The 19337-nt window shown below is 45.7% G+C and overlaps 1 protein-coding gene across 5 annotated transcripts in view; it reads left to right on the top strand.

Annotated features, from left to right (window-relative positions):
• The window catches only part of NTRK2 (neurotrophic receptor tyrosine kinase 2), a 385135-nt gene that overhangs the window by 299721 nt on the left and 66077 nt on the right, over positions 1-19337 (top strand). For all 5 annotated transcript variants that reach the window (XM_073806010.1, XM_073806011.1, XM_033857885.2 and 2 more), the window contains 2 exons: positions 3226-3398; positions 9838-10072. In XM_073806010.1, coding sequence (XP_073662111.1) covers positions 3226-3398; positions 9838-10072 — 408 coding nt within the window. The remainder of the gene's footprint in view (positions 1-3225; positions 3399-9837; positions 10073-19337) is intronic.

The following is a 19337-nucleotide window of genomic DNA, read 5'->3' as shown; positions in this document are numbered from 1 at the left end:
TCCAGAGCAGAGCCAAAGTCTGTGTTCTCCTTTCAGTCAAAGGCAGATCCTCACACTATGGTACCCAAAGGGGAGGAGTTCTAGCTTCTCATCAAAAGGTCCAGGTTTAAACCCTGGCTCATTGCACCAATAAATCTTGAATACCTGCCATGTGCCTGGTGCCGTGCCCAATGCCGGCAGTGTAGAGGTGGAAGGCACAGTCCCTGGGTCAAGAAGCTCACCATATACACCAGAGATAAGCAAATAAACATGCAGTGAGAATGTACTGTGGCTGGCAATAGGGTAGAGGTGGGTACGAGGTGTACCTAGAAGGGTCATCCAACCTAGCCTGGGAGGCCAGGCCGTGGGGATGTGACAATGATGAGGGGGTCAGCGAATGTTTCTCAAAAAGGTGATGGCCAAGCCCAGTCTTGGAGGACTGCTAGATGTTAGCCAGGTGTATTAGTTCTTATGACTGCTGTAACAAACTACTACAAACTCAGTGGCCTAAACAACGCAAATTGTTTCTCTCACAGTTCTGGAGGCAGAAGTCTGAAATCAGTTTACTTAGTTAAAGTCAAGATGTCCTGGCTCCTTCTGGAGGACCTAGGGTAGAATTTGTTTTCTTGCCTTTTCCAGCCTTTAGAGATGCCCACATTCCTTGGCTCATGGCCTCTTCTTCCTTCTTCAAAGCCAGCAGCACAGCATCTTCTCTCCTCTCTGACCTCTGCTTCTATCCTAATAGCTTCTCTCTCTTCCCCCTCCTGCCGGTCTCTCAGAAGGACCCTTGTTTATGATGACACTGGGGCCCACTCGAATAATCCAGGCTCATTTCCCCATATCAAGATCCTTAATCATATCTGCAAAGCCCGTTTTGCTCCCTGGTGGCGCAGTGGTTAAGAATCTGCCTGCCAACGCAGGGGATGCGGGTTCGAGCCCTGGTCTGGGAAGATCCCACATGCCGAGGAACAATTAAGCCCGTGTGCCACAACTACTGATCCTGCGCTCTAGAGCCTGTGAGCCACAACTACTGAAGCCTGTGTGCCTAGAACCCGTGCTCCACAACAAGAGAAGCCACCGCAGTGAGAAGCCCGCGCACTGCAACGAAGAGTAGCCCCCGCTCTCCACAACTGGAGAAAGCCCGTACGCAGCAACAAAGACCCAATGCAGCCAAAAAATAAATAAATAAATTTATTAAAAAGTCCCTTTTGGGGCTTCCCTGGTGGCGCAGTGGTTGAGAGTCCGCCTGCCGATGCAGGGGACACGGGTTCGTGCCCCGGTCTGGGAAGATCCCACATGCCGCGGAGTGGCTGGGCCCGTGAGCCATGGCCGCTGAGCCTGCGCGTCTGCAGCCTGTACTCCGCAACGGGAGAGGCCACACAGTGAGAGACCCGCGTACCGCAAAAAAAAAAAAAAAAAAAGTCCCTTTTGCCATGTAAGGTAACATATTCATAAGTTACAGGGATTAGGATGTGGATACCTTTGGGGCAGGGCATTATTCAACCTCCAACACCAGTGACCCTGACCAAGTCAGCATCCCAGGCAGAGGGATGAACACGGGCAGGGGCAGGGGGGCATGGCCCGTGTCATTTGGGCAGCTGCAGACATTTCATAAGGTGGAAGCATAAGTTTCAAGACAGGCATGTCAAGAGATCAAGCTGTACAGAGACGCAGCGGAGCCGGTTCATTCAGGCATTGTGTTTGGAGCTTGAATTATCATTGTGATGTATCACCCTATTTGCTCATGAATGTCTGAGGCCCCTGTTTGGGTCATTGTCTTCTTGATGCCACCGCAGCTCTGGTCAGTGACTGACACAGGACAGGAGCTCCGCATGTGTGCGTGGCACCAACAAATGCCAGCTGTGTCCTGCTGTGACACCGTGGTGGCTGAGCAGAGAACTAGAGGCACCAGAGGCCAGCTGGCATGCTCCTGGGCATTGTCTTTGTGGCAGCATGACTGGCCTTCTTGAGCTCACTGGCAAGGGTGTTTCCTGAGCCAGCAGTGTGTGTGGGCACACGTTGGGGAAGGCTTTTTGGAGACCTCACTTAATAAAGACTGGCAAAGTGATCATTGTTGAAGCTGGAAGATGGGTACATGAGGGGTCATTATGATCTTCTCTCTACTGAATATTTCCATAATATAAAGCTTTACAAAGGTTATATGAGCAGGGGCGAGGTGTGCAGAGCAGCCTAGAAAGTACAACCAGCCCCCAAATGGGAGAGATGTCCGAGGTAGTAATTGGGACCAGGGTTAAAAAGGATGAAGGTGATAAAAAGTTAATGTCTGCACCTTGCACCCATCAGAATGGCCGTCATCAGGAAGTCTACAAATAATAAATGCTGGAGAGGATGTGGAGAAAAGGGAACCCTTCACATTGTTGGTGGGAATGTAAACTGGTACAGCCGTTATGGAGAACAGTATGGAGGTTCCTTAAAAAACGAAAAATAGATTTACCGTATGATCCTGCAATCCCACTCCTAGGCATATATCTGGAAAAGAAGAAAACTCTAATTCTAAAAGACACATGCACTCCAGTGTTCACAGCAGCACTATTTACAATAACCAAGACATGGAAGCAACCTAAATGTCCATTGACAGATGAATGGGTAAAGAAGATGTGGTACATATGTACAATGGAATATTACTCAGCCCTTTAAAAGGACGAAATAATGCCATTCGCAGCAATATGGATGGACCTAGAGATTATCATACTAAGTGAAGTCAGACAGAGAAAGACAAATATTTGTGGAATCTAAAAAATGATACAAATGAACTTATTTACAAAACAGAAATAGACTCACAGACATAGAAAACAAACTTATGGTTACCAAACGGGAAAGGAGTGGGGGGGATGAATAAATTGGGAACTTGGGTTTAACAGATAACAGATACACACTACTATATATAAAATAGATAAACAAGGACCTACTGTATAGCACAGGGAACTATATTCAATATCTTGTAAAAAGTTCATGTCTGTCACTTAATGAAAGAACATCTATGTAAATCCTTCATAAACTAAACCTTTGCATACCCAGAAGGAACTTTTCCTCAGTTATTCATACAAACCTTATTTCCTCAGGAATTAGGCTAGTTTTTCAATCTTTTGGGTGATACATGAGAGGAATGTCCTTCCCATCCAGGAACCTCAAAGCCCCCTAAAGGAATCCCTCTCAACGCAGCTTCCCTCTCACGCCCTCAGTCTAAGCTGTGTTGGTTTTCTCCCCTCTGCCTCTGGTCCCCAGACGCTGAAGGATGCCAGCGACAATGCACGCAAGGACTTCCACCGCGAGGCTGAGCTGCTGACCAACCTCCAGCACGAACACATCGTCAAGTTCTATGGCGTCTGCGTGGAGGGTGACCCGCTCATCATGGTCTTTGAGTACATGAAGCACGGGGACCTCAACAAGTTCCTCAGGTACGGGGGGCACCGGGGGCCACGTGGGAGGTGGGCTCCAGACAGCCTGGGGGTGAGGAGAGGGGGCTTCCTGGGAAGGACCAAGGGGCCCTTGGACCTTTCTCTGGAACAGCCTGTCCTGGTGACAACATCAATGCCTACTACAGAGAAAGAACCTGAGGCCACTGCATGGCTCCTTTTCCTGAATCAACAAACTCTACATAATGTGATACTAATGATTCCACTCCATTTCACCTGTGTTTATTGAGTGTTGCTTCATTAAATGGTACATGACCTGTGCGTTTGAGATGGGCCCTAGGCTCTGTAGGAGTTTACCAGGTGGATAAGGGAAGAATGTTATTCGGGCGAAGGGAACAGCAAGAGTTCAGGCACCCAGGTGTCACAGGGAAAGGTCTGGTCTGGTGAAGAGTGGAGAGTCTGGAGATGCCAAACAACACAATAAACCAGGGCAAGGGGAGGTGGAAAACAGGGTAGGAGAGGGTCACGGCTGGAAAGGCGAGCATTTGGACTTTACTCTGAGGACAGAATGAAGAACCAGGAAGTCAGTCGGTCAGAGGATAGAGTGCAAAGAACAGCATCGAAAGAGCAAAACGTCTAAGAGGAAGGAGGTAAAACGACACTGGACAGGACCATTGAAGACTGAGGACTGGGGCCCTTACTGAGTCCCGGAGGTCAGAAAAAGATGGTCAGCTTCGACACGAGGGGTTTTGTGACCAGCGGGGAAAACTGGAAGGCAGCAAAGTGAGGAAAGGGAAAATGTCGAGGATAAAAGGGAGTCGTTGGGTTGTTAAATAGCGTTGTAACTTGGATTTCTAGCATGGGCCTAATTGGGTTTTGGTTCAGCAGTGGGTTCTCAGGAAGTCCCTTCCTTGCGGTGATGGGTGCGGGGGCCCGCGAGGGGCCGCGGGATAGAGCAAGTGAGAGACGGTTTCGAGTGTGCATAACCGGGGGTGGGGTGCGCCGGTGGGCGGTGCTGCTTTGAAACAGTGAGGACAACGGTGCAAAGTAAAAGGGATCGCAGGGCAGCGTCTCTCGAGGAGATAGCAATGATCCGGGCAGCACGTTGAGCTGGAGTTGAATCTCAGCTCTAGCATTTATTAGCTGAATGACCTTGGGCAAGTCTCTTAGCTGTTGTGATGATAATATTGAGCCAGCAGGGTAGGCAGGAGGGCTGAATTAGAATAAATAGAAAGCTCGTAGCATAGGAGCAAGTAGGAAGTTTTCAACAAGCAGAAGCTTGAATTCTGCTAGTAATGATTTCTACTCGGACACCAGCTGAGAGAAATCGAAGGGAGAGCTGAGTTTGATGAGAGAGACAGAGGAAGCTGGTGGTCACCCTGCTGGAGCCCATAGTGAGTGTTCTCATCCTGTATCTACCAGGGGAGAGAAGAAACGTGCTGATCCAGGCCCTCCTCGGTGAAGGAGAACAAGCGATGCTTTCATTTGCATTAAGCAGAGGCACGATGGAAGCCGCACATTTATGATCTCGAACAATGGAAAGAGTAAGAGGTCCCAGTAGTGAGGGCTGGGAGACCCGGGTTCTCCCTCCTATTCAGCATCAGATGCTTGGGTCCCTTGGGTGGGTCCCCAGCCACACCACCTCAGCCGCCAGAACTCTCAGGTGGGTCTGAGTTAGATACTCTTAAAGTCACATCTGGCTCTCGCACACTGTTTTCTTTAAAATATAACTAATCTTTGAAAGCTTAGTATAATTTAGGAGAAATAAGAAAGATGTTCCTCACTGGCCTCAGTTTCCTCACCTGTAAAATGGGTGTGATAACACCCATTTCAAGGCCTAGTGTCAGGACTCTTGTGATGGCAGGTAATCAATAGATGTTGTCCCCACAACCCTTCTTCTCTGACACATTTTCCTCTTTATTTTGGCTGAGGCATCCGTAATCCCGGGGAAGTGACGCCTTTTGCGTTACAGCAGCACCTAGACTGCCCTGTCCTCCTCTAGTTTCTACGGGCACTGAAGAGAGCTTTCCACAGAAATCGGCACCAGTAGCTTCATGCAGCCCCTGGAAGGTTCAGGAACTGTACAGTTTAAGGAATAAGTCAATTGCTGAGACAACAGTGGAAGGGTAAGAGAGTACTGCTGTGTTTAGAAATGTCATCCCGTGATTTGTACAGTCTGGATCATTTTGACCATCCCTAGCCTCGTGAATACATGTGCACGGGTGATAGGGGAGAGGATGATGGGAGCTTTTGCACATTATCTTGACAAATCTAATGTGAAAGGAAGAAAAGAAGCTGAATTTGGTTGAGGTCTGCTGCTTATAGAGCTAATTTCCTTTGTTCCCATGTTTTAGGATATGTCCCTAACTTAAAATGGTACTTTCCCAAAACTGTAGCATAATAAATTCAAATGTACTCACCTGGATGCAATTAAATGCCTCTGTGAGCTCAGACTCGTGTGTGTGTGTGTGTGTGTGTGTGTGTGTGTGTGTGTGTGTGTGTGTGTGTGTGTGTGTGTGTGTGTGTGTGTGTGTGTTGATTCTTTCAGTTCCATCCCTTGCTCTCCTTCCTGCCTTCCAGAAGGAGCAGGCACCTAATTCTCCCTTGGCAGCTTGCACAGGGCATGGAGCTGCTGAAAACCTCCTGTGCTCCATTTCAGAATCTGCTGAACTCTGGGAACAAGAGCTTTTCCATGCCAAGAATCAGGTTCTCAGGTCCAAGGATGTGCTGTGAACTAGTCTGTCCTCTCCTTCTGGAAGGGAACCCAGCCCTTACACTGCCATGAATGTGTCCCCAAGTGTCATTGGAACTGCCCTACAAAGACAGCTGTCTACAATTACCCTCCCACCCTTTTTATTCATCCAAAAGCCATACATTGAGGACCAACATGACCAGGCCCTATGCTAGGTTGGCTGGGAGATGAGCAGTCAAACATTGTCCTTGCTTTCAAGGAGATGACAATTTTTCCCCTTAGAATTCTCCTGAATCCCCTTCCAATGAGGGGAAGATAGACACAGCTTTTTTTTTTTTTCAAGCAATAACAGCTATTTATCAGGAATTCCCTGGTGGTCCAGTAGTTAGGTAGGACTCAGTGCTTTCACTGCCGGGGCCAGGTTTGATCCCTGGTCAGGGAACTAAGGTCCCGCAAGCTGCGTGGCAAGGCCAAAAAGAAAAGCTATTTATTTGTTGAGCCTTTCTAAGCATTGTAAATGTTTTAAATGTATCAACATAGTAAGCTATTATTACCATCATTTCCATATTACAGTTGAAGAAAGTGAGTCAAGCAGCTAGTGAGTGACAGAGTTGAGATTCAAACCCATAGCCAGGGCTGCAAAACCCATAGTCTTAACCATGTCACTACTTCCTCTTGAAGTGGCCATTAAAAAACCAGAAGGAAAGCAGTGTCCTGTAGAATTCTGGAACCAGAGGAGTGTGGCTAAGGGCTGCCGTCCCCCTCATTGGGAGGCAACAGGCCGAACAAGGCAGGGTGGGCAGCCTCCCTTGTCAGAATCCCGCTGAAGCTACTACCTGCTCCCCGAGCCAGGGCGCCGGCGGTGCTTTCCCCTCTTAAGGTGTGTTCTCCTGGAAGAGGTGAAATACGTTTTTATTTCCAAGAGCTGAGGGGTAACCTGTGGAGTGAAGCAAAGTGAAGCAAAGCAACATTGTTTATACTCCTCTTAAGAACTTGTTTAGAAGACTTGCCTGCCCTGGTTTTATAGCAGGACTTTCTGCCCAAGCAAAGCATTCAAAGGCTTCTTCTATTAAAATGAGCCTTGTTCAAATACCCAGAACCAAGCAGGAGCAACAGCTGGTTAAAAATGCAGGAGCCTGCCCCAACTCCAGGAGGTGGAGTGCAGAGGGCCCTGGAGGGCGCCAGCTCTCCGGTGCCGCAGAATGGAAAGCTGGCAGATGGGGGCTTTGCACAGAGGTGGCCTTTTGTGCTTGGCCTCTAACGTTTCCTCTTTCCTGGAGTCTTTGCAATAGACAGATTCTTAGAGGAGTCTGGATTTCTGGAGCTGAAATAAGGCTGTGAAAAATCAACAACTTATTTCACTCTTTGAACTAAATCTATGAAGATTTCATCCTGGCCTATATTCTCTGGGTGTTTCAGGATTTCCCATAATTCACGTGCATCCCTAGATCCTTTTCCTGGTGTCTCCTATGATGAGTGAAAACACTGTCACTTTCCCCTGCCCCTTCAGTGCTAGGAAGGGTTGGGCTTCAGTGACCTTTAGTGAGGTGGGCGGGGCTGACCCTGAGAGCCCCATCACAGGCCAACCACAAAAAGAAATGCACGGATGATGACTTGTGTTTTCGTATCACCGTCCATTTCTTTTTTTAAAGAAAACTTTGTTTGCAAAGGCTTTCTCTCCAGCTTTCCAATGAAAGTCTACAAAGCACCATACAAGCAGGGTCTCACGTATCCCCTGTCAGTGTCATATTATTAGGAAGGTGTAGTCAGTATCTCCACTTTACAGAATGAGGAAACAGGCCCAGAGACGTTCTGTAGCCTACCTCAGCTCACAGCTAGCGTGTTAGAAGGAGATCACGTCCAGTTCTGATACCCCAGAGCCTTGGCCGCTGCACTGTAAGACTTCTTACTCCAGAGGGAGAGTCTGAGCTGGAGAGAGCCCGAAGCTTTTCCCGTATTCTCCTCCGTGTGACCACTGGCAGTCGGGGCTGCAGTTTGAATGGAGGTGAAATAAATGTGTCAGGACTTGCCTTGTACAAAAACAGGAATGGCTAAATCCAGATATTCAGAGATAAAAGGAACCTAAATGATCACCCAACATAATACCCCTATGGATTTTTGCCTAATGGGGAAATTACAGACTGGACAAGTTAAAAGTCTTCCCCAGATCATGGGGCTGGACACCGCGAGGACTGGGAAACTCCTCACCTCCTTGTCCAGTACTTGCTCTCTGAAAATGCAAGAATGACTGATCTGGTGACAGCGTGTTTTGGGAACCACTGTGGCTGGAGCCATGACGGGAGGGTCTATGGGGCTGGTGGGTCGGAGGCGGGGCAAAACGAGCTGGATGTTCTTGGGTAATTCTGGCTCTCTTATTTTCAAATACTCATATAGCTCTGGACGCCCATAGGTGGGGTCACCCACTTTAAATTCTAACATTTAGAATCCTCTATGTTTGTTTTAAGTGCTTCCAACTGTCCTGAAGGAGATCTCCTCCCTTGCTTCCCTTTGGGAGACAGAAGCCCTTTGACTCCCACCCTGGCACGTCCAGCAGCAAAGGACACATTTACTCCCTGCCCTGCAGCACCCCTCAGGGGCAGTGACTCCAGTCAGCTCAGCAGGGTTCCGGGGTGGGGAATGCGGAAAGGGGGGTGGGAGCGGTTCATGATAGCATCCTAAGACTGGGACCCTCCCCTCCCTGAAGCACATGCCAGTGTTAAGATGCCTTAAGTCGGGCTTCCCTGGTGGCGCAGTGGTTGGGAGTCTGCCTGCTGATGCAGGGGACACGGGTTCGTGCCCCGGTCCGGGAAGATCCCACATGCCGCGGAGCGGCTGGGCCCGTGAGCCATGGCCGCTGAGCCTGCGCGTCCGGAGCCTGTGCTTCACAACGGGAGAGGCCACAGCAGTGAGAGGCCCGCGTACCACAAAAAAAAAAAAAAAAAAAGTTGCCTTAAGTTGTCACATAGCTGGGAAAAGGCTGGGTATGTAAGACAGAAGATAAAGAAGGTATAAGACACTGTACTTCACCGCTCCCCCCGGCCCCCACCATAGTGTGGGGAATAAGACTTGCCCCAGTAAAAGAATAAATGTGTTGTGATTCAAAAGGCTCTCCTGTGTGGTGCCCAGGACATGTGTTGAGCTGGAGGTCAGGGGTAGGGGTGGGCCGAAGGAGATGGTATTTTTCACTGGGAATGAATGTCCGGGATGAGGATGCCCTGGGATTCTGCTGAGTTGGGCTTGGGGATAACATGGGCAGCTTGAAGCCATGTTGGGCCACCGGGCAGGTGGAGTAGGGGAGAGCAGAGCTGCACTCTGGAGGGAGTGAGGGCCCTCTGCTGCAGCATGTGGCTGGGAGGACAGAGTTGGGGCTCCTGCTAGGGTGCAGTGACCCCTCACTCCAGGAGAGCCAAACTCTTCCCCCAGTGTTTTATTTTGATTTGGGTTTTTTTGTTTGCTTGTTTTTTGCTTCTTCCACCCACTGCTTTTCAGGGTCTTGGGATCTAGCCAGTGCCTGATCCCAGCATAGTTCCAGAACCCTAAAATGTGAACCTGTCTGTGTGTCGAGGGGGGCACTATTCAGGCCCACATGGCCCAGGAAATGCTAGACTTTCTGGGAAATAAAGCCTAGGTGCTCTGGAGGCTTTAGAGATAAAACTGTGGGTGAAGCATCCTTCCCTCCTCTTTTGCTAAGTCAGGCAGCATCTTTCCATACCAGCAGCTGATGTGGGGCAAAGGGCCCCTCAGGGCAAAGAGCTGAGGCTCCAGCAAGGCCCTCTGTGTTCTCCCCAGGGCGCACGGACCTGATGCCGTGCTGATGGCCGAGGGCAACCCGCCGACGGAGCTGACGCAGTCGCAGATGCTGCACATCGCCCAGCAGATCGCCGCGGGCATGGTCTACCTGGCGTCCCAGCACTTCGTGCACCGAGACCTGGCCACCCGGAACTGCCTGGTGGGCGAGAACCTCTTAGTGAAGATCGGGGACTTCGGCATGTCCCGGGACGTGTACAGCACTGACTACTACAGGGTGAGTGGCTGTACCGAAAAAGAGACCCCAGGGCCATCCTTCCCTGGGGCTCCCTCGTTGTATTAGTTTGCTAGGGCTGCCACAACAAAATACCACAAAGTGGCTTACACAACAGAAATTGATTTTCTCACAGTTCTAGAGGCTAGAAGTCCAAGATCAAGGTGACGGCAGCATTGGTTTCTTCTAAGGCTTCTCTTCTTGGCTTACAGACAGTGCCTTCTCACTATGTACACCCTCACATGGCCTTTTCTCTGTGCACGGGCATCCCTGGGGTCTCTCTGTGTGTCTAAATTTCCTCTTCTTATAAGGACACCAGTCAGACTGGATTACAGCCCACCCTAACGGCCTCATTTTAGCTTAATCACCTCCTTAAAGGCCCTATCTCCAAATATAGCTGTGTTCTGGGATTCTAGGGGCTAAGCCTTCTACATATAAATTGGGGGGAGACACAGCTCAGCCCACAACACCGTCCTGCTCTTTCCATGGCTCTCCAGAGCTGTCTGTGAGATCTCCAAGAGGAAAGAGTTCTCAACATGAGAGTTCTGCCAGGGGAACCCTTGGAAAACTTCCAGGAGGCCATGAGGTTAAAGGATTTTGAGGTTTGGATTTGATTCTGTGAAACTATGCCAGGAGCCTTTGTTTGAGGCTTGATCTAGGGTGAACTGGTTCACATAAATGAAAGTACACTAAGACCCTGGAAGTTGCCACTCAGAACCATCTTGGCTGGTGGCCATCTTGGTAAGAGGTTCTGTCCTACCGAGTCCGCCTGGGGTTCCCCCATTTGAAACACTAACAGCTAGAGTTATAGACAATAATTCAAATCCACTGATTACCTGGAGTCGGCATCCTTGGCGTGTTAGATTTAACTGACATCTCAGAACTTGGGTATGAAAGGAAAGGGTTATTTCTGGAAACCGGGAAGTCGTGATATTGAAGATTTCGGTTGTGTTCTAACACCTCAAACCACCAATTTTGTTTTCTTGTTGTTTTGCTTGATTTTTAAAGGGAGAGGGATGTAGGAAGAAAAAGAAATAAATGTTCTAGAAATATATTACCTAAGAGGGTACAACTTAGAACTCCACTAACTTTCATACTAGGTTAGGGCTGGTGAAGAAATGCCTGCGCTCGCCTTTGCTCTGCCCTTGATGATTATGCTTGAGGAGGAGCCTTCTCAGTTCGTCTCCTGTGCTCCTCCCTGCAGCCTCCCTCACCTCCAGTGCCTCTGCCCTTTAGCCGAGCTGACTCTCCTACAGTTAGTCTAAGACAATGAATCCGTTGCCTTGCTGCGTATTCTTCTAGAGATTGATACGTGGGGTTTCTTCCTTTGTCACCTTGATGAGCACTGTCCACGTTTTATACAGCAAGAAAGGATGGAGACCAAATCGTAAAGGATTTTCTTGGGTGTGTTTGCAGGAAACATGGGCAGTCTTAACTTCAGGTGTTCAAAACAGAGTTGCAAAGCACCTGTCCTGAGTCTAGCAATGACTGACTAGTTTATTCCAGAGAGCTAAAACATGGCGGGAGGTTACCTGCCAATGGATGCATCTTCTCCGTTAGCTCTGCTCCCTTGGCAGGAAGTGGGGATAGGGGCGTTTCCCGGTCTCAGGAGACAAAGGAATACGTGAGTTCTTCCTTAAGTGCTGATCTTGATGAGCATCCAAGGAAGAAACATGTGGCCAAAGCAATAGCTCTCCCTTTCGCAGTAAGTTAATAAAGGTTTCAGAGCGCCTGGCACAAAATAAGTGCTCGATAAATATTTTCAACCTTATCATTATCCAAATCGATAAAGTTATGCTTCATTCTCAAAACCGGGACTGAACTAAGTAGAACTCAGTGTCCTTTTCTACAATCTCTAGAAAAATAATTCAGAGGAAGAAGACTGAAAAGCTCAATGATATGAAGATAAATTACCCAATCAGAAAATAGGCAAAGGGTTTAAGTTTCTTTTGGTGTCCCCAAAGAAAATGTACAAATGGCCAATAAGTACATAAAATGATGCTCAACATCATTAGTCATTAGGGAAATGTAAATCAAAACCACAGTGAGGTACCATTTCACATCCACTTGGCAAAACAGACAATAAGAAGTGTTAACGGGGATGTGGAGAAATTGGAACCCTCATAAAGTGCTGGCGGGAATGTAAAATGGTGCAGCTGTTTTGGAAATAGTTTGGCATTTCTTCAAAATGTTCAACACAGAGTCACCATATAACCCAGCAATTCTACCCCTAGGTATATACCCAAGAAAATTGAAATCATATGTTCACACACACACACATACACACACACACACACATACATACACACATGCACACAAACTTGTACACAAACGAAATAGCGGCATTATTCATTATAGCTCCAAAGTGGAAACAATTTCAGTGTCCATTAGCTGGTGAACAGATAGAATGTGGTCACCCATACGATGGGCTATTATTCATTAATTAAAAGGGATGAGGTACTTACTCATGCTACAACGTGGATGAACCTTGAAAACACTATGGTGAGTGCAGAAAGCCAAGCGCAAAAGGTCACATACGACACGCTTCCATTTATATGGACTGTCCAGAAGAGGCAAATCCATACAGACAGAAAACAGATTAGTGGTTTTGCCAGGAGCTGAGGGGCAATGGGGAACGAGGAGTGACTGGATATGGAGTTTCTTTTTGGGGCGATGAAAATGTTCTAGAATTCTATAGTGTGAGGACTGTTTAGTATATGTGTAAATATACTTAAAACCATTGAGTGTATACTTTAAAAGGGTAAATATTATGGTATATGCATTGTATCTCAATAAAAAAGCCTAAAAAATACTAACAAAACAGTGACCATTGTTATAGACCTGAGAAGTTAGCCTTGGTCATTTATGCATTATAAAAACACTGTCATTTGTCATCTACCATATATTCTGATTTGTTGAAAAGAAAATCCTCCACTTAAGTGACATTTTCCTGAAGTATTTCCTTCTGAACTGATTGGAGGAAACAATGATTCCCAGTTCCTTTATTTATTAAATGGTCTTCATGGACCTATCCCAGTCATTAAGAAATGTTCTTCAGATGCCGCATTGATTTAATCCCCCCACCATGGTCATTACTCAGTGGCAGCTGCAGGGTTTGTATGTTTGCTTGGTTGTTTGTTGTTCCCATTGAGAAGGAGGAGAAAAAAACGGCCTTTTGTTGGCCTCTATGATAGGTGGGCCTGGGTGGGAGCCGGTAGGAAAGTGGATGATGGGTGTGAGAACCTGACAACTTGATGGTAGCTTAGGACAACTAAGAAATTATGCATTCTATTTTGCCTTCTCTAAAATTTCAAAATGGTGGTACACTTTTTGGTTCCATGAAAGTATTTATTGTCATAGAACTCATTTGTAGAATATTATTGCTTATTTAAATATCAAAAGTCTGTCAGTAGAGTCCATTCTCTTGAGTTTGTCAAATCGACAAGTAGAAGCTGGTGCTCTGTTTCTGCAGGTGAGTTGAGTACATCATGCAATGGCTATTCCCCAGGACACTCTTGCTTTCACATGTTACCCACCTGTTGGATCATCCATAAGCTTAGCATTGAGCCTGTCCCCATCATAGTGTCTCTTCATCTTCTCTGCCACGTCAGCTGGGGAATGTGTTCTCCTTACAGCTCTGGTTTCTCATTTGTGGGCACGTTTTCTTCATTGCTTTGTTCCTAGCTTCTCCCAAAGCCTGCACACTCCAAGGTGGGGAGCTGCTGTGGCCAATGTGGGCCATCATCACCAGTGTTAAGTATCCTTCCTGCCACAGTAACGAAGGAGTATTTTTGAGTTCACCAAGGCTATCTTATATGGAAGGATGGCGATTGGGCCTAGAGTCAACTGGATTATTAAGGAGCAACATGTCCCTTATCTTTAAGCAAGAACCAGTCCCAATGGCAGCCTGAGCCTCTGTTCATGGTGGCTTGTGAGCAGCCTTGCAGGGTGGCCCCAGCTCTGTGCGATCCATGGCAGGAGGGGCGGGTGGCAGCTGCTTCTCCATCATGGGGGAGCTGGCAGCACCAGGAAACGGCTGCCTCGAGGCTTCCACCCTGTTGCAGCTGAGCTAATTATATCTTCCCAAAGAAGGAAGAAATCGGAACACTACATTTGCATTGAAACCAGCCTGATATGGCAGGTCCAAAATTACTCTAGCATTTATGTTCTCTGAATTATTTTAATTAGCAGCTCTGCAGTACCAGTCTTTCATTTCATTTTTATTCCTTCCCTCCACTGGCAAAGCCTGGCATTTAGGAAGCATCTGAACCAGATTCCTGTCAGAGACCTAGGATCTCACTCTACTTGGTCATTACTATGCCACAGTGTATCCACTGAATTTTTTTTAATGTGCACTTTGGTATTTTCCACAATTTGGCTTCAACATGCATTTAAAATGAATGTGACCGTTGGCAAGTAGAGAGCCCCAAACATCTGAAATCCTCGCTTTTAAGTCTTATACCCCTTTGGGCTTTAGTTTTATGGTGGCAAGAGGTAAGAAATCCTATCCTTTAATCCATCTTTCACTTAAGAAGAAAAGAGAAGGACGCAGAATCGGCAAATTGACTAATGGTGGAGATTAAAAGAAGCAAATAAATATAGCTTGGCTAAGCAAGGCCATGGTCAGAATCCTAAAGTGTTAAAATGATATAAACAACAAGTCTAGAAATCATCTTCAAGTGCTTAATACAGTTTATGAACAGCAGAGAGAAAAGACGATGGTTTTTCTTAAAATAAGCTGATATAACAAGTAGGAAAAGAACTGTTTTGAACTTCAGTACGTTGTCCCTTAATCTGCCCACCCTGAAGGAAGAGGGGTAATAAACTGGAAAATAAAGTCCTGAACCATAGAGGAGAGAAGAAGGCTTAGGTAATTTAAGAACTGTACAAGCACATAGGAAATAATCAAGGATGAACTTTCATACCTTGGTCTTTGAAAAGTTGTATTTATTTTAAAAGAAATATTTGTATGTAATGTGAACATTTCTAGATAGGTAGGTAGGCGGACAGATGGATGGATGGATGGTTAGATAGATAGATAGATGATAGATAGATAGATAGATAGATCTCAGCTCATTCCACAGATGTTTTTAGTGTGTTGTGTAAAATGCCCAGGTCATTCCCGCTATGAGGACCAGCATGGCATCTACCAATTCCAGTTCCACCTCCTCCCTGACATTCTCCACACAGAGTAATGGCTCACAAATCTGTGATCCCTCAATACTTCATATAAATAAGCATTACAGCATAGAGCACGTTGCATCATGGAAACCTGTTCATGTGCATGTCTTCTCATTGATATGAGAGCAGGGAGAGGACAAGTCTAATATATCTTTGTATCTGTGCAAACTGTAAGAGTGCAGGGCACACACTATGTATGCTGAACAGGACACACATAAGGAAAAGCCTTGATGAGCATATCTTTTTAGCCCTGTTGATGAATACAGAAGATACTCAGATTTGCAGATACCCTGTCTGTGAGTCTAAGAGTGCTGTCTTCAGGAAGTAAAGCCAGAGATATAGGGACATCCTTATCTCAGACAATTTATTTTCAGTAGAAAGCTCAGAGCTTAAACTTATTTACATTAATACTATAATAGAAAAACTTCTGATATACTTTGCCTAGAACCCATAAAGCCAGGCATGGCATTCATTTTAAGAGGCAACACAATCCCTTCCTGAAAGAAGAATGCCTCTATGTCATTAACTCTCTTTTGCAGATACCATTTCCTTATTTTCCTCCATAATAGATACTCACACAATGACTCTTAACTTTCACATGAACAATTATAGACCTTTCTGGTTGGGTTCTTTTGATTAAAGTGGCCCCAGAAATGTAAGAGTTTGTTTATTCTTTGAAATCATCTTCAATTTATGCCTTGTACAACAGTTAGAGAGAGCACAGTTCAGAGGAACCTGTCTGTTGGAGAGAAATCAGAACACTGAGTTCAGACTAATTCTATATAAAAGCTGATTGGCATAAATTGTTTCAAGATTCTAAATTGGCTTAATTTGTATTCAAGCCGCCCTGTGAACCTTTCACATATGCTTTGGAGTTGCAACAGGGTGGGTGAGTATTCATTCATTCATTCATTCATTCAACACACATTAATGAAGCAGCTGCTATGTGTTGGATACTGTACTAAATAATAAAGGAGGATGTTTTAGACACGTGATAATGTGATGAATGCTGTAATAGAAATATGTACTGGGAACCCTAAAGAGAAAGCCACCAGCCTACACTGGGAAACCAGAGTAGGGTTCACAGAGACATGACATTTGAGCTGGTATTTAAGATATGAACCCAAAATTGCTCTAGAGGCAAGAAGGCTGTGGGCCAGGAGGGGAGGGGCGGAATTCTTGGCATAGGAGGTAGCATAGGACAAGAGATGGCAATGTAAACATTGCGAAGCGTGGCCAGGGAATGGGACTCCTTTGCATGCCTCTGAGGCTAAAAAAGTAGGCTATTTAGGCTATTATCAGATTTCACGGGGGCCTGTTTGCCATGCCAAAGACTTTGGACTTGGTCCTTTTGTCAGTGGGAAGCCACTGCGAATTTTTATGCCAGAAAGTGACATGTCAGATTGCATTCTGGAAGCTTATGAAAATAGATCCGCCCAACAGATCCCCACATCTCCACTGCTGTATATATTTGCTTGGCCTAGAGCAGCCTCTCTCAAACTGGAACCATGAGCTGTCAGAGGCTGTTCACCAGTAAAAGAGATCCATGGTCACTAAGGTAAGAATAATTTCCTTTCTACAGAACGCCTCAGAGCCTTTAATCTATTACTGGGACTTGTGGCCTTTTAAGAAGGGCTATGGAAAGCGGCCAAAGCCTGCACAAGAGAGCTGGCCTGGAGATCCTTTGTCCAGGGGCCTGGTTTCATCCATTTCCTAACTAGTAAAGTCTGTTAGCGGGAGATGGCATAAATCCTCTTGTTTTTTCAGTCTTCTTAGTCTCTTCTTCTTGAAATCAAAAGTCCATCCACTTTGTACATGGAAGTACTACATACAGAAATTAAGTGTGCTTTCAGGTATGCTGGAAAGGAAGGTAGGCCATAGCCTATTGACTTGGTTGGGCCAGAAGGATTCTTATTCCTCAGAGTACTGAGAGGTATCCTCAGCAGGTACTTTCTCCCATTTTTACCCATTTTTGAAGCAGTCAGGCCTCAGCTATCTCATGTCTGTGACATTCCATATCTTTGCATCACTGAGACCGGAGCTCCTTAAAAAAGGAAGCTGGCAACAAAGAGTTAGCTGGAGTATAGAGGAAAGAGCATCAGACTGGGGTCCTAAGGGCAAAGGTTTGAATCTCCAATTTCTCTCTTCTAACTTTATGATTCTATCCATTAGGAATGAATTTAACACTTAGCTACTAGCAATGCCCTAAGCAGATAGGGAGTTGCTTTTGTTTGCATGACAAGAAGTTCACAGGTAGGCAGTTTCTAATTGGTTCAGAAGCTTTTCAATGTCAGAGCAATTTTTTGGCACTTGGCATTTTCTTGGTCTTTTCCTCATGGCTGAAAGATGGGTGCAGCAACTCCAAACATGTCAAACATGCAATTGGAGGAGGAAGGGGGCAAGATGGCTGCAGAGAAAAGATAGTTTCTACCTGCATGCCTTCCTTTCATCAGGAAGTAAATCTTTCCCAGAACATCTCCTCTGCAAAGACTCCTTCTTATATTTCACTGGCCACACGTGGGCCAAGACTAAGGACTGAATACACTTGCAGAGATCAGTGGCTTTCTGAAGACCTAGATAAACTATGGTTCTACTATAGGTAAAAAGGAACTGAAAGTGAATGGGTGAATGGGTTTGGGAAGAGCAATGAAAACCATGCCATACTCACCTGATGCGCCCTCATGGTCTCTCTTTCTTTATTCTCAATGAGCTCCTGCCTTTAAAGCTTGTTGAGGACAATAAATTGAAGTGGCACATAATCAGTGCTAAAAATACAAAAGTGCTGGCGTTTTTCAGTAGGAGAGTTTTACTCCTCTGTATGTAATGCTTCTTTTTTCTCAAGCCGCTTTTAAGATTTTCTCTTGGGTTCATTGGCTTTCTTGGATTTGTGGGCTTATAGTTTTCATCAATTTGAAATTTTCTGGCCATTATTTGTTCAAATATTTCTTCTGTTCTCCCTACGTACTGGCTAGGGACTCCAATTTCACTTTTATTAAACTACTTAAAATTGTCTCATTGCCCACTGAGCTCTTTTCATATTTTCAGATTCTCTTCTCTTTGTGTTTCATTTTGGATAGTTTCTATTACTCTGTCTTCAACTTCCATAACTTTTTTTCTTCTGCCGTGTCTAATTTTCCATTATTCCCATCCAATATATTTTTCATCTCACATATTCAAGTTTTCATTCCTACAAGTTCAATATGGGCCTTTTCTTATACTTTCTAGTCTTCTAGTTAACTTCTTAAACATGTGGAATGCAGTTATATTAAATGTTTTCAGTATATTTGTCTGTAGTTCCATCATGTGTGTCAGTCCTGGATCAATTTCCATGGATTGATTTTTCTCATCATGGATCTTATTTTCCTGCTGCTTTTTATGCCTGGTAACTTTAGACTGGATGCCAGACATTGTGAATTTTATTTTGTTGGATGCTAGATATTTTGCCTTCCTAAAAATATTTTTGGGCTTTGTTCTGGAATGTGGTTATATTGCCTCAAAGCTGTTTGATCCCTTTGTGTGTTGCTGTTAAGATTTATTAGGCAGTATCAGACCAGTGCCTACTTTAGAGCTAATAATTCCCCACCACTGAGGCAAGATCTACTAGGTACTCTATCTAATTCCCCATGAATCATGAGGTTTTCACTCTGCTTCATCGGGAACTGGCAGTATTACTGGTCCTGTGTGAGCACTGGGCACTGATCCTTTTGGACAGTCTTCCCCAGCCATTGATAGTGTCCTCACATGTGTGCAGTGATCAATACTCAGCTGAATACGTGAGGGGCGCACTCTATAAATCTTCAGAGTTTTCTCTGTGTGCAGCTCTCTCTTCTTTGGTATTCTGTCTTTTCCATTCTAGTCACCTTGATCTTTCCGGGCTCTCTGCTCCATCTCCTTAATCCAGGGAGCATGCTGGGCTCCACTCGGAGCCCTCTGTCTCTTTCAATGAATTAAGCTTGGTAACCATAGAACTCACTATGTTTGTTTCTCATCTCTCAAGAATCATTATCCCTCATTGCCTGTTAACTAGTGTCTTGAAAATAATTGTTTCATATACATATATTTAAGCCGGTTTTTGGTTGTTTCAGAT

Source organism: Tursiops truncatus, chromosome 6 (assembly GCF_011762595.2).
Source record: "Tursiops truncatus isolate mTurTru1 chromosome 6, mTurTru1.mat.Y, whole genome shotgun sequence".
Classification (NCBI taxonomy): domain Eukaryota; kingdom Metazoa; phylum Chordata; class Mammalia; order Artiodactyla; family Delphinidae; genus Tursiops; species Tursiops truncatus.
This window is presented reverse-complemented; position numbering and strand designations above follow the sequence as displayed.